This window comes from Balaenoptera borealis, assembly GCF_965194805.1.
Source record: "Balaenoptera borealis genome assembly, chromosome: 3".
Classification (NCBI taxonomy): Eukaryota; Metazoa; Chordata; class Mammalia; order Artiodactyla; family Balaenopteridae; genus Balaenoptera; species Balaenoptera borealis.
In genome coordinates, this window is record NC_138866.1 from 11389445 (window position 1) to 11399937 (window position 10493).

The following is a 10493-nucleotide window of genomic DNA, read 5'->3' on the forward strand; positions in this document are numbered from 1 at the left end:
GAAACTACACACCAGGGAAGAAGTAATGAAAGGACGAATTGTAGCAGCACAGATGAGGGACCCCAGAGGAAACAGTGGGTCCTGGGACACCGCTGGGTGAGGGGAGACACTCGGGCAGGGCTGCCGGGGCCGGCCCCTGTGCAGAGCTGATGCTTGCATGGGATCTGGGAGGAGACCTGGGCCACCGTCTGCAGCGCCATGACATGTGAAGAAATCTTCACATCTCCCCCCGCCAGAGATGTGAAGATTAAGCAAATGAAACTGAAGAAGGTGTGGCCACAGCTCACAGCTGCACCTCAGACTCACTGGGATATTTGGATGCTAAACTTGTCACTTACTCTGCTTCTTTTGAACCTCTTTTTCTTGTCTGTAAATTGGGGACAAAAATACCCATATTCCTCTTATTGCCTCCCCTCTCCGTTGGGCGTTCTTGGTGGTTCTTCACGGGGCTCCGTGTGACTCGGGACTAGTCCAGGAACAGAGAGGGGATGGGCCCCCCCAATCCAGGGTACACCTGTGATCAAGGTGCAAGGGCCCAGCCAGGCTTATCTTTAGGGAACTCTGTATCCTGAAGCTGCCCAAGGAAACTGGCACCAAGGGATGCTCTGACCCTTTCTGACCCGTCTCGGCTTCCACAGTCTCCTGGTTCATCAAATGGCCGGAAGCCGCTCCCACTCTGTCCGGCCCCTGCTCAGGCCGCACATGGGGAGGATCTGAGTAAAGAGCAGCTCTCCCCTCCCTGCTGAACAGTCCTCTGGCCAGGGCTCCCAGGTCAGCGTTAGCCAGGAGGAGAAACGAGTCTCCTTTGAAATGGTCCACACTTTCGATCTTGCCACAAGAAGCTGTTGGGTGACATGGTCTGTCCCGTTCAATGGGCACTGGGTACACCCCTCCGAGCGCCCACTTCCTTCCCTTCCTGGCCTAGCTAAGCACCCATGGTGTTCCCTGTGGCTCTTGCAGGCTTCCCAGCCTCCCTGAACTTGGCTGTGTGCACCTGCTCTGGGTGGCCTTTCTCTCCCCAGGCCTGCTCTGCCATCCTGGCGATTGCCCTTGGGTCCCGCAGGGTGGGTGGGAGGCACCCTGAGCTCAGTAGGACTGGACCAGGCTGGGCTACAGGCTGAGAAGGTGGGCAGTGCCTGCAGAAGGCCGGAACGCCCATCCCAGCTGCTCGAGCCCTGCTCTGGGCTCTGGCCCGTGGGGCTTGCCACCCTCCGAAGGCTCACTCTTCTTGGCTGTCGGCGCCCAGGAGTCGAGGTCGGTGGGGCTGCTTGGCACCAGTCCTGCAGGGTGTTTATTTTCCCCAGGCTCCTCCCCAGGACCGTCTCTCGTGCCCCCCGTCTGGACTGGCTCTGGTCGGAGCGGTAGGAGGACTGTCGGGCACACCGGGGCGGCAAGGGGCCTGCATGCCCCGCTAGCGGGAAAGATGCCAGGTACATCTCAGTGCCTGCCTGCTCAGCCTCCGCCCGAATCACTTCCTCATGCATGATTGTTGCAGCGCTGTAATCCTGGAGGTGGGAGGGCGGGCGTTGGCAGCCAGAGCAGGTGCCTTCTCGGTCAGGCCCCTGGCACACAGCGGTGCTCAGCCAGGGCCCTTCCTGGCCGGCGCTTAGGGGCCTGGGTCCCAGGGATGAGCAATGTGTCCTGGGGGACGGGAGCCATAACGCCCTGCCAGGAAGGACTAAAGCAGAGGCTGCTGGGGCCACGTCGGGGCTCGTGGCCCGGGCCATTCTTGGGGTGGGGGGATCATAGTGTGATGATGGCCTTTACTAGATCTCAGCCCCGAGGCTCATGGTTTTGTGATTCGTGCATTTGTGCGCCACACTTCCAGCTGCTGGAGAACATGTTTCTGACCGACTGACCTGCCTTTACTCTCCAGGGGCTGAATGAACAAACCACCTGCTCATCACTCTCAATGACCTTGGGATTGATCTGCCTCTCGGGCGCCCCCATGGGACCGAGGGGGCCCAGGGGGCAGTGGGAGCAGGGAGGGAGGGGGTGGGAGATGTGGAGGGTATTTCATGGGGCTGTGCTAACTTCCAAAGCCAAACAGAAATTATTCTGTATGCTTTCTTGGATGGGTCCTACAGAAGCCCATGCTCTGATTTCCTATTTTTTCCTTAAATAGTGGGGAAACAGCAAAACCGTTTGTATTTTAAACACTCATGTGCCAAGTGGCAGCCTAGCCGTTTCTCAACTGCTACCCTGAAAAGGCGTTCCGTGGGCAGAACCGGAGGGGAATGCTGGATTAAATGGCATCAGTTGACCTCTTTACTCTGGACCTTTGATATTCACATATGCAGCATTTCCCACTCACTTAGCCGCCTTTCTGGTGCCATGTCCGTAAGACACTCTAGACACACTTTGGGGAGGGGGGGCCTCAGGTATTGGGGAAAATCAGGTATGGTTCTGTAAGACGAGAGCAGAGGCAGAGGCGCGCTGATCAAGCCATTCATTTTTATACGGGAAGAAAAATGGAAACAGGGGCCCTGCCTGGGCGTGCATCCCTCCGTGGCGTCATGTCTTCTTGGGGTGGGTAGGGAGGCCCAGGTGGCTGCCACTGGACGCTGAGCCTGAAGGCCACTGTGGCCTATGGCTGGGGTGGTGCTGTCCCCTGGTGTCGGGTGCTGGAATCGCCGTCCCCGCCTCAAGCTTCTAACTCCGGCTTCTTCCTGTCTTTGCTTTTTCAGACCGCGAGTCCATCTTCTTCAACAGCCACAACGTGTCCAAGCCAGAATCGTCATCGGTCCTGACCGCGGTATGTCCCTCCCGCCGAGCGCTGGGTGTGGGGTGCTTTTGGCTCTCCAGCGGGGCAGGGTGGCAGGACCTTCCCCCCAGGCCAGGGGCCCAGGGAGGTTCCAGAGACCCCTCTTCCTTGCTTGCTTCGGGCCTTCGTGCCAGTGGTCATCACAGCCACGCCCGCTCGTCGCTAGGCTACTCCAAGTGGATGATTTTCGAACTCTCCTCCTACATGAGGAAATCCCCCCAGCCGTGAGGAATTTGAAGCCCTGCTTTCTAATCTGCCTTTTGCCTGATTTAAGAAAAGGGAGCAGGAGACAGCACCACGTCAATTTTCCTTTTTCTTTCCTTGCCCACGTGAGTCCAGTGAGCATTTGTTAAGAGCCTGCCGTGTACATCTGGGGCTGCTGGAGTAGTTCACGGCGGGTAATGGGCTCGGGACTGCTGTTCAGCGAATGTCGCTGTGTGTCAGGCTCCATCCTCGATGCCCTGCGGCCCAAAACAGCCTTGCAGGGGTGGCCAGACATCCCCGCTTTCCTGAGGCGGGAGGGCTGTGCTCAGCCGGATTCACAGGGCTCCTCACTCAGGGACAGAGATGAGGTTTGACCCCAGATTAGTCTGATGCCGAAGCTGGGTCTTCCGGGAATTTGGGATTTCTTATCTCCCTGGCAATTGCTGAGCAGTTACAAGTCAGCACTGGGCCACCCTCTGCTGTTCCTCCGTGTGTCCTGAGAGCCAGGGGTCTCTGCCGCCACTGCCGCGGAAATGAGCCCTCTGCCAGCTCTCCTGCTCCCCTCCTGGCCATGCTCGGAGGGTTTGCCAGTGTCCTGGCCATGCTCGGAGGGTTTGCCAGTGTCCTGGCCATGCTCGGAGGGTTTGCCAGTGTCCCCTCCACAACAGACCCCCACCTCTGGACCTCACCCCACCTCGTTCCAGGTTCGGGCCTCCTGTCCCCCGACCGAGGCCGCCTGTGCTTTTCCTGTTTGTTTCTGGTTCCTTTGAGGAGCCAGCTGTGTGCTGAGGGTTCGACAGAGCACAGGCGTGGAAGGGACCTGGAAGGAACACCAGCGTCCCTCCAGATGTTAATAGACATTCCCTGGGAACAAGCTTTGTGGTCAAGGATGCTTGGCGAACAACCAGATTTTAAACAGAACCCCTCAGCGCCTGGCTGTGCACATTAAAAGACGTAAATAGGTGTTCTGTGCTAGAAAACGTTCTGGTCTCATAAAAGCTGTAGAAACTTCAGGCTGGCCCAGCTCCGCAGGGCGTCTTCCCTGCGAGGCTCTCAGACCTTATTCGGCCTGTGACTCTTGGAGGGGGTTGGCATTCCGCAGACTTGCCAAGAGGCTGTCCCTGCCACTCCCCTGGCACAGCGCAGCTCTAGTCACCACTGGGCTGTTAACTGATGCCAGAGGGTCACTGTGAGGGCCAGAAGCAAAGTCACCTTCCTGGCTAATCACCCACCTACCATTCAGCCTGCGTCTCCATCTGCCACGTGGGAAAGGTCGGCCTGGAGACACTGCGGGGCCTTCTCTCCACCTTTAGGCCTCGCTGCCATCTCCCCCTTCCCCTCAGCTCATGACTGCTGTGTGGGGATTCCCCCAGGGCTGGCAACGTGGGAAAGAGAAAAGGGAAATGCAGTCAGCCGTCCCCTTTCCACTCGGGATGTCAGGCCCACCTGCACAGACAAGTCCATTCCCAGACCTGGGTGTCCAGACAAGCCCCTTAGCAGCCTCCTGCTCGCTGGGGTCCCTCCAGTCTCCATCTCGGCCTCGTGCAGGTGCCGGGAGCCCTGCCCTGGCCTTGAAGCCCCTCCTCCCTCCCTGGCCGGATGCTCCCAAGGGTGGACGCAGCTCCCACACCCAACTGGCAGCCCCCGCAGACACGGGTACAGGGTATTGGTTAAGAGTGTGACACTGACGAGACTGCCTGGGGTCAGACCCAAGCTCCACAACCTTCCAGCTGTGTGGCCTCAGGCAAGTCACATTGCCTCTCTGAGCCTCGGGTTCCCCGTCCCACCCTGTAGGGTGGTGGTGGTGTTCAGGGAGTCCCTAGATGAAAAGCACCATGGCAGTGCCGGGTATGCCGTAGGTGCTCAGTCAGTGTCAGCTGTGACTGGTGATGGGGGACCCGGGGGGTCCACCTGAGCACCTCTTACCGCCTCCATTGCCTCCTTGTCTCAGACAATCAAAGGGCTCCAGAAGGACTTCTGAGATTCCTTAGCTGAGCTGAGAAAGTGCTTTTATAAACAGCGGGGTCACGAGGCTTTGTAACAAAGCAGCGGCCATTGGTCCCCTTGCTGCCAGGCCTGAGCCACAGGCCCGTGGCGGCGGGGGTGTTTTTATTACCCCGTTTCCTGGGGTGAGAAAACAAGACGCGGCAGGGCCTGTTATGGCTCAGGGCACGCAGCAGGGACTGGGCAATGCCAGGCGTCCTCCCAGGGCTCTGACTCGGTGAGGGACCCGGGCCGCAGGACCAGTGGCCAGGCTGCTGACCTGGGCTCGGGCAGGTGCCTGTCACGGCAAAGCTAACGCAGCCGCTTAGAAAGCGTCTCGCCTGGACGAGACGCCGAGGCAGCGGGGTCATGGGCGCTTTTGGGGGTCGCCGCCTGCTATGCAGAGCCGGTGGAGGTGGCTTTCACAGTAGCACACGACGGTGCCCGGTTGTAGGGTCCCTGCCCTGCACGTGTCTGGAAGTTCCCCATCAGCCATTCGGCTTCCTGAGCTGGGGGTAAGCACCATGTGTCCTGGGTACCCAGGGCTCTGTCCCCAGCCCACCTGACCCAGCCTCACTTCTTGTTAACATTAGTCGTTTTAATGTGAACCGTTCAGTGGCGTTAAGTACATTCACAATGTCGTGCAACTGCCACCTCTGTCTAGTTCCAAAGCATTTGCATCACCCAAAAGAGAATCCTGTACCCATTGAGTGTCACTCCTCATTCCCCCTCCTCCCAACTAATCTGCTTTTTTGTCTCTGTGGATTTACCTATTCTGGACCTTTCATATTAATGGAACCGTACAGTATGTGACCTATTGTGTCTGGCTTTTTTCACATAGCCTGATATTTTCAAGGTTCATCCACGTGGTAGCATTGTGAGAACAATATTCCATTGTGTGGGTAACCCATTTTGTTTATCCAGTCATCTGTTGATGGACATTTGGGTTGTTTCTACCGTTTGCCTGTTGTGAATAATGCAGCTATGAGCAGTGGCATACAAGTTACACACCTGGGGTGGAATTGCTGGGTCACATGGTAATTCTCCATTTAGCTTTTTGACCCAGCTTCTTTTCTATTTCTGATGGATGAGCTCCTGTGCTTCCCCTTTGGCCCCGAGCCCACAGACCGTAGGACTCTGGTATCTCCTGAGCACCACACGTGAGCCCTGTTCTGGCTGACGTGCTGCCGTCCATGCCCTGAAATGCAAGTGGAGCGGCTCCTCCAGCCAGGCATGTGCTGTCCCCATCACATCAATGACCTTGTGATTCCTCCCAGCAGTCTGCGATGGAGGCCTCGTTGGCCCTGTTTTGCAGATGAGCAGGCTGACGCACCCAGAGGCCAAGTACTTTCCCCTAAGACCACAGAGCTAGGAAGTCACGATCAGGATTCAAATCCAGATCCCTCGGACTTCAGTCCTTCCCAGGGCGGTGTTCTACTTCCTTGAAGGCCCGGGCCAGGGGCCACGCTTGAGCCCATGAAGACTTGTGTGCCTGTCCCAGGCCAGCTGTGATTAGAGCAGAAAGTGAGCGGTGTCAGCGGGAGTCCAGGGGACGGCCCCACGAGCCCTGTGGGAGCTTCGCCAGAAGCTGAACTTGGACCCAGGAGTTGGGCAGGCGCAGCAGAGTAGACTCTTTGGGGAAGCCCACTGAGCATGAGTTAGTGTGGCCACACCAGAGTTAGCGACTCATCCGGAAGGGGAGAATTGTGAGCCCCACCCAGGAGCCCTGTGACCACCACCCGCCCCTGCCCAGTTCCGGCCAGTAAATGAAGGCCGGTCCACGGAACCCATCACCTCACAGCCTTGAGGCTCCGGCAATGGTGGGTCAGTGCGGTGATGCTGACAGAAATTCCCCCCGCTGCCCGCCTCTGCCCTAACCGTTCCAGCTGCTCCCAGCTCTCTCCTGTGGGTTCCTGCCTCTGCACCTTTGCTTCCACTGTGCTCTTACCTGGGTCCCTTCCCCCCGCCCCCCTCAATCCTCCCCATCTTCAAGGTCCAGCTCACAGGCTCCCTGAACCACACAGTCTTCCTGGGTTCACAACAGACTCTCCATCCCCTTCCTCCTTGCTAAGAGGCTTGGGTTTTACAGGCTTAAATGCCTGGGTGCAAATCCAGCCCTGAGCTGTGTGGCCCTGGACCGGCCCCTGACCCTCTCTGAGCTTCAGCTCCCCTGTGTATAAAATGCTGATAATGGTGCTCGCTCGCCTCCCTGGTGGTTATGAGGACTAGAGGTCACGTACGCTGTATACCCAGCACCTGCCCAGCCCGTGGCAGGACTTGGAAATGGCCATCCTCGTGCCGACTCTGGTGGGTCTGTCCTGCCTCTTGCCTGCAGGTAAGGCCCGGCTTGTGCCACCTCACTGGGGGGTCTCTGTGTGTGGCGAGGCGTGGAGCCTCCCCACCCAAGGCCTGACTTGTGTGTGTGTGTGTGTGTGTGTGTGTGTGTGTGTGTGTGTGTGTGTGTGTGTGTTGGCAGCTGGACAAGATCGAGGGTGTCTTCGAGCGGCCGAGTGACGAGGTCATCCGGGAGCTGTCCCGGGCCCTGCGGCAGGCGCTGGGCGTGTCGCTCTTCGGGATCGACATCATCATCAACAACCAGACAGGGCAGCACGCCGTCATCGACATCAACGCCTTCCCAGGTGAGCGGTGGGGCCGGGCGCCACCTTCACCGGTCTGTAGCCTGGTGGCCTTGGGCGGGTAGCGGGGGCCGGAGAGTCGGGCTGACCAGTTGCATCCCTCACTGTCTGGGGCCCGGGGTCAGAGCAGCCCCCTGCTCAGCCTCAGCCCCACCAGCCAGTGGGTTTACAGGGCGCGTAGTGGGCCTGCAGCTAAACGCGTGTTCTTTCCCCTGCCTCTCCTGGCCCGATGCCATCAGCAGTAGCTTTTCTGGGCCAAATCTCAGCTGACCTCTTGGGCCCTTGTAGGTTTAAAGAGCTGAAAGGACACTGGAGGGCATATGAACCCCAGTTTACACGCAGGGAGGGAGGGAGAAGTTGTCCCAGGTCATACTGCAGGGTGGTGGCAAGGCCGTGCTCCTTCCCCCGCCCTGAGCCACCATGCTGGGGACACGCTCGGATCCAGCCAGCTCCCCGCGGCTGGGGCGCCTGCTCCGTGCTGTCTGCGGCAGCCCTGAGGCGGGAAGCACCGCCGGGCCTGCTGCCCCACCAGGCTCTGCCCTGCACCCCTCGGATCCCAACTCAGGGAGGGGCTCAGCGGGAGACATCACCAAAGAACCCTCAAGGGGACCGTTAACTTCAGCAGTGATGGTGGTGGTGGCCCTGGGCTGAGCTACTTCACAGAGACACGTGCTGAGGCCAAGCGACTCCCCATCTTCACGGCAGGTCAGGGACAGAGTGCTGCGTCGCTCCCTCTGGCCCAGAGCAGCCTGGGCGCTTACCCTCTCGGTGGGCATCTCCGTCTCAAGGCCGTGGCTCTTGCCTTTATTAAGCACCTGCCCTGGAGGTAGAGCCATCGTCACTGCTCAGTGGATATGAAGAGAGGAAGCGGTTCCCACCCTCGGGGAGGCTAGCATCTCACGTGAGAGCCCTGCTTGCAGGAGGGCACTGCTCAGTGGGCGTGCGCAGGGAGCAGGAAGCCCCCGTGCTTGGGGAGCACTCACGGGGCACCAGGCTGGGTGCTTGACGCGTGTCCCCTGCACTGAGAGCATGCGGGCCAGGCCCGGCCAGCACCACGATTCACAGCCAAGGAAACCCAGGTTCGGGGGAGGCCCCTCCTGTCTCTGTCATGCAGTTTGTCGAAGGCCCACTGCATTCCCCAGCTGCTGCAGACAGTGGGGGCGGCGTGGGCCCTGCCCTCGGGGGACGGGGGTGCCAGGGGCTCCTCTGTGAAGCGGGGGTGGGAGCAGGGCCTGGCAAGAAGGGAGGGAGCCACCTCTAAGGATCCCGGGCAGGGCCTGCGGAGGGGGGCCTGTGGCCCGAGGCCTCGTGCAGCAGGGAGGTCAGAGGTCAGAGGGGAGCCCACCGTGTTGCCGTTCACTCTGAGCGAGGTGGCGCGGCCATCTGAGGTCTGTGTTCGTGAATAGAAATTGAGACCCTTTGGGACAATGGCCTATTTTTCTGTAGTCACCGTGGGTGCAGCCTGGACGGAGAGGTGGGTTTTTGATGAGCGAGGGTGACGGAATGAGAGAGCACAGGGGAATTGAGGCTGCATCAGGGGAACAATTATAATAAATCAGAGGATCTAAATCAGGGAGGACGTGGAGGGAGCGACAGCGAAAAGGTGGCCGAGTCAGTGGGTTGGGGGGACCGGGCAGGGCAATGCCCGGCTGTTGGGGTGGAGGTTCTAGAAGGATGGAGAGGGGGAGGAACTCTGCAACTGAGCTACGGATTTGTGCTGGGTCCTGAGTTGGCCCCGCCCAGCCAGCACCTGTGCGACTCAGGCCGGGCATTCTGAGGGCGTCCCGGGTGTTCAGAGAAGGGACGGCCACTGTGAGCCAGCGTGGACGGGGGAAGCCAAGAGGAGGCCCCCGGCGGGCCAAGCCTGAGTGATGGAGCTGAGCCCCGAGGAGACTGTGAGGGAACCCGGTGCTGAGTTAGGCCCCGGGAGCGCGTGGGGCTTGGGGCCCCAGAGGAGGCGGTGTCCAGGAGACGGCCGCCTGGGGCCCCGCTCTCTCCCTGCTTGATTTACGGGCCTGGATCTGGAGTGCTCATGGTCCTGGGCCCCCTCACCCTGTACCTCGGGCCATGGGTGTCCGGTAGCAGCCCCGCCAGACAGCCTGTGTGCTGGGCTCTGGGCAGTGGTGACAGCAGTGGCCGCCAGTGGTGCCCAGCCTGCCTGGGGACCTTTACCCCCAGGGTTTCATTTCATCCTCACAACCACACAGCGTGCAAGGGACCATCAGGATCTCCATTTACTGCCGGGCACGTGGGGCCAGGGGGCTGGGTGACACGTCCAAGGTCACATGGCTACCAGGTAGTGGGGCTGCGCCTGGGCCCTGGGCCCCTGACCTGAGGCTGCCTGCTTCTTAGCTTGAGTCGTGGGTTCAGACCCTGGCTGCCCTCACCGTCTGCTGAGGCGAACCTCCTGAGGGGGCAGCCTCCGTGTCCGCTCGCGCACAGTGGGAGCACTTCTCCCGTCCTAGCAGAGGAGATGGCGTGCGCTCGGCGCCTGCCCTGTGCTGCTCCTTCACGCCTCAGCCCGCCCTCCCCAGGCTGCGTGGAGCCGTGGGCCGGGCCTCGTCTGGGGACGGCAGCGCTGTCGCTGAGGGACCAGCTTATGTTCCTTGGTGGCCCGTCAGCGGGTCTCAGCTCTTCTCCCCTGCTTGCATCTCTGCCCTGGGAACCCAGCAGCACGTCTGCCGATGGCCCGTGACTGCCCTGCCCTTCACCCCCAGCCCCAGGGCCGAGGAAGCCCCCAGGCCTAGAGTGGGGCACCCCGCACCACATGTGTTCAAGGCACGGGTGGCACCAAAGGGCCTGGCTCAGATGCCAGTGCTGCTGCTTAGAGCTTCGTGTCCTCATCTGTACAGTGGAGATAACCCTCAGGTCCCACTCCCCGGGGGCTATAAGGATGCCACGAGCGA

General features: G+C 60.1%; 1 protein-coding gene across 2 annotated transcripts in view; it reads left to right on the forward strand.

Moving 5' to 3' along the window:
• ITPK1 (inositol-tetrakisphosphate 1-kinase) overlaps positions 1 to 10493 on the forward strand; it is a gene marked incomplete at its 5' end in the record, with an annotated part of 213616 nt that overhangs the window by 199491 nt on the left and 3632 nt on the right. For both annotated transcript variants that reach the window (XM_082384547.1, XM_082384548.1), the window contains 2 exons: positions 2688 to 2755; positions 7428 to 7590. In XM_082384547.1, coding sequence (XP_082240673.1) covers positions 2688 to 2755; positions 7428 to 7590 — 231 coding nt within the window. The remainder of the gene's footprint in view (positions 1 to 2687; positions 2756 to 7427; positions 7591 to 10493) is intronic.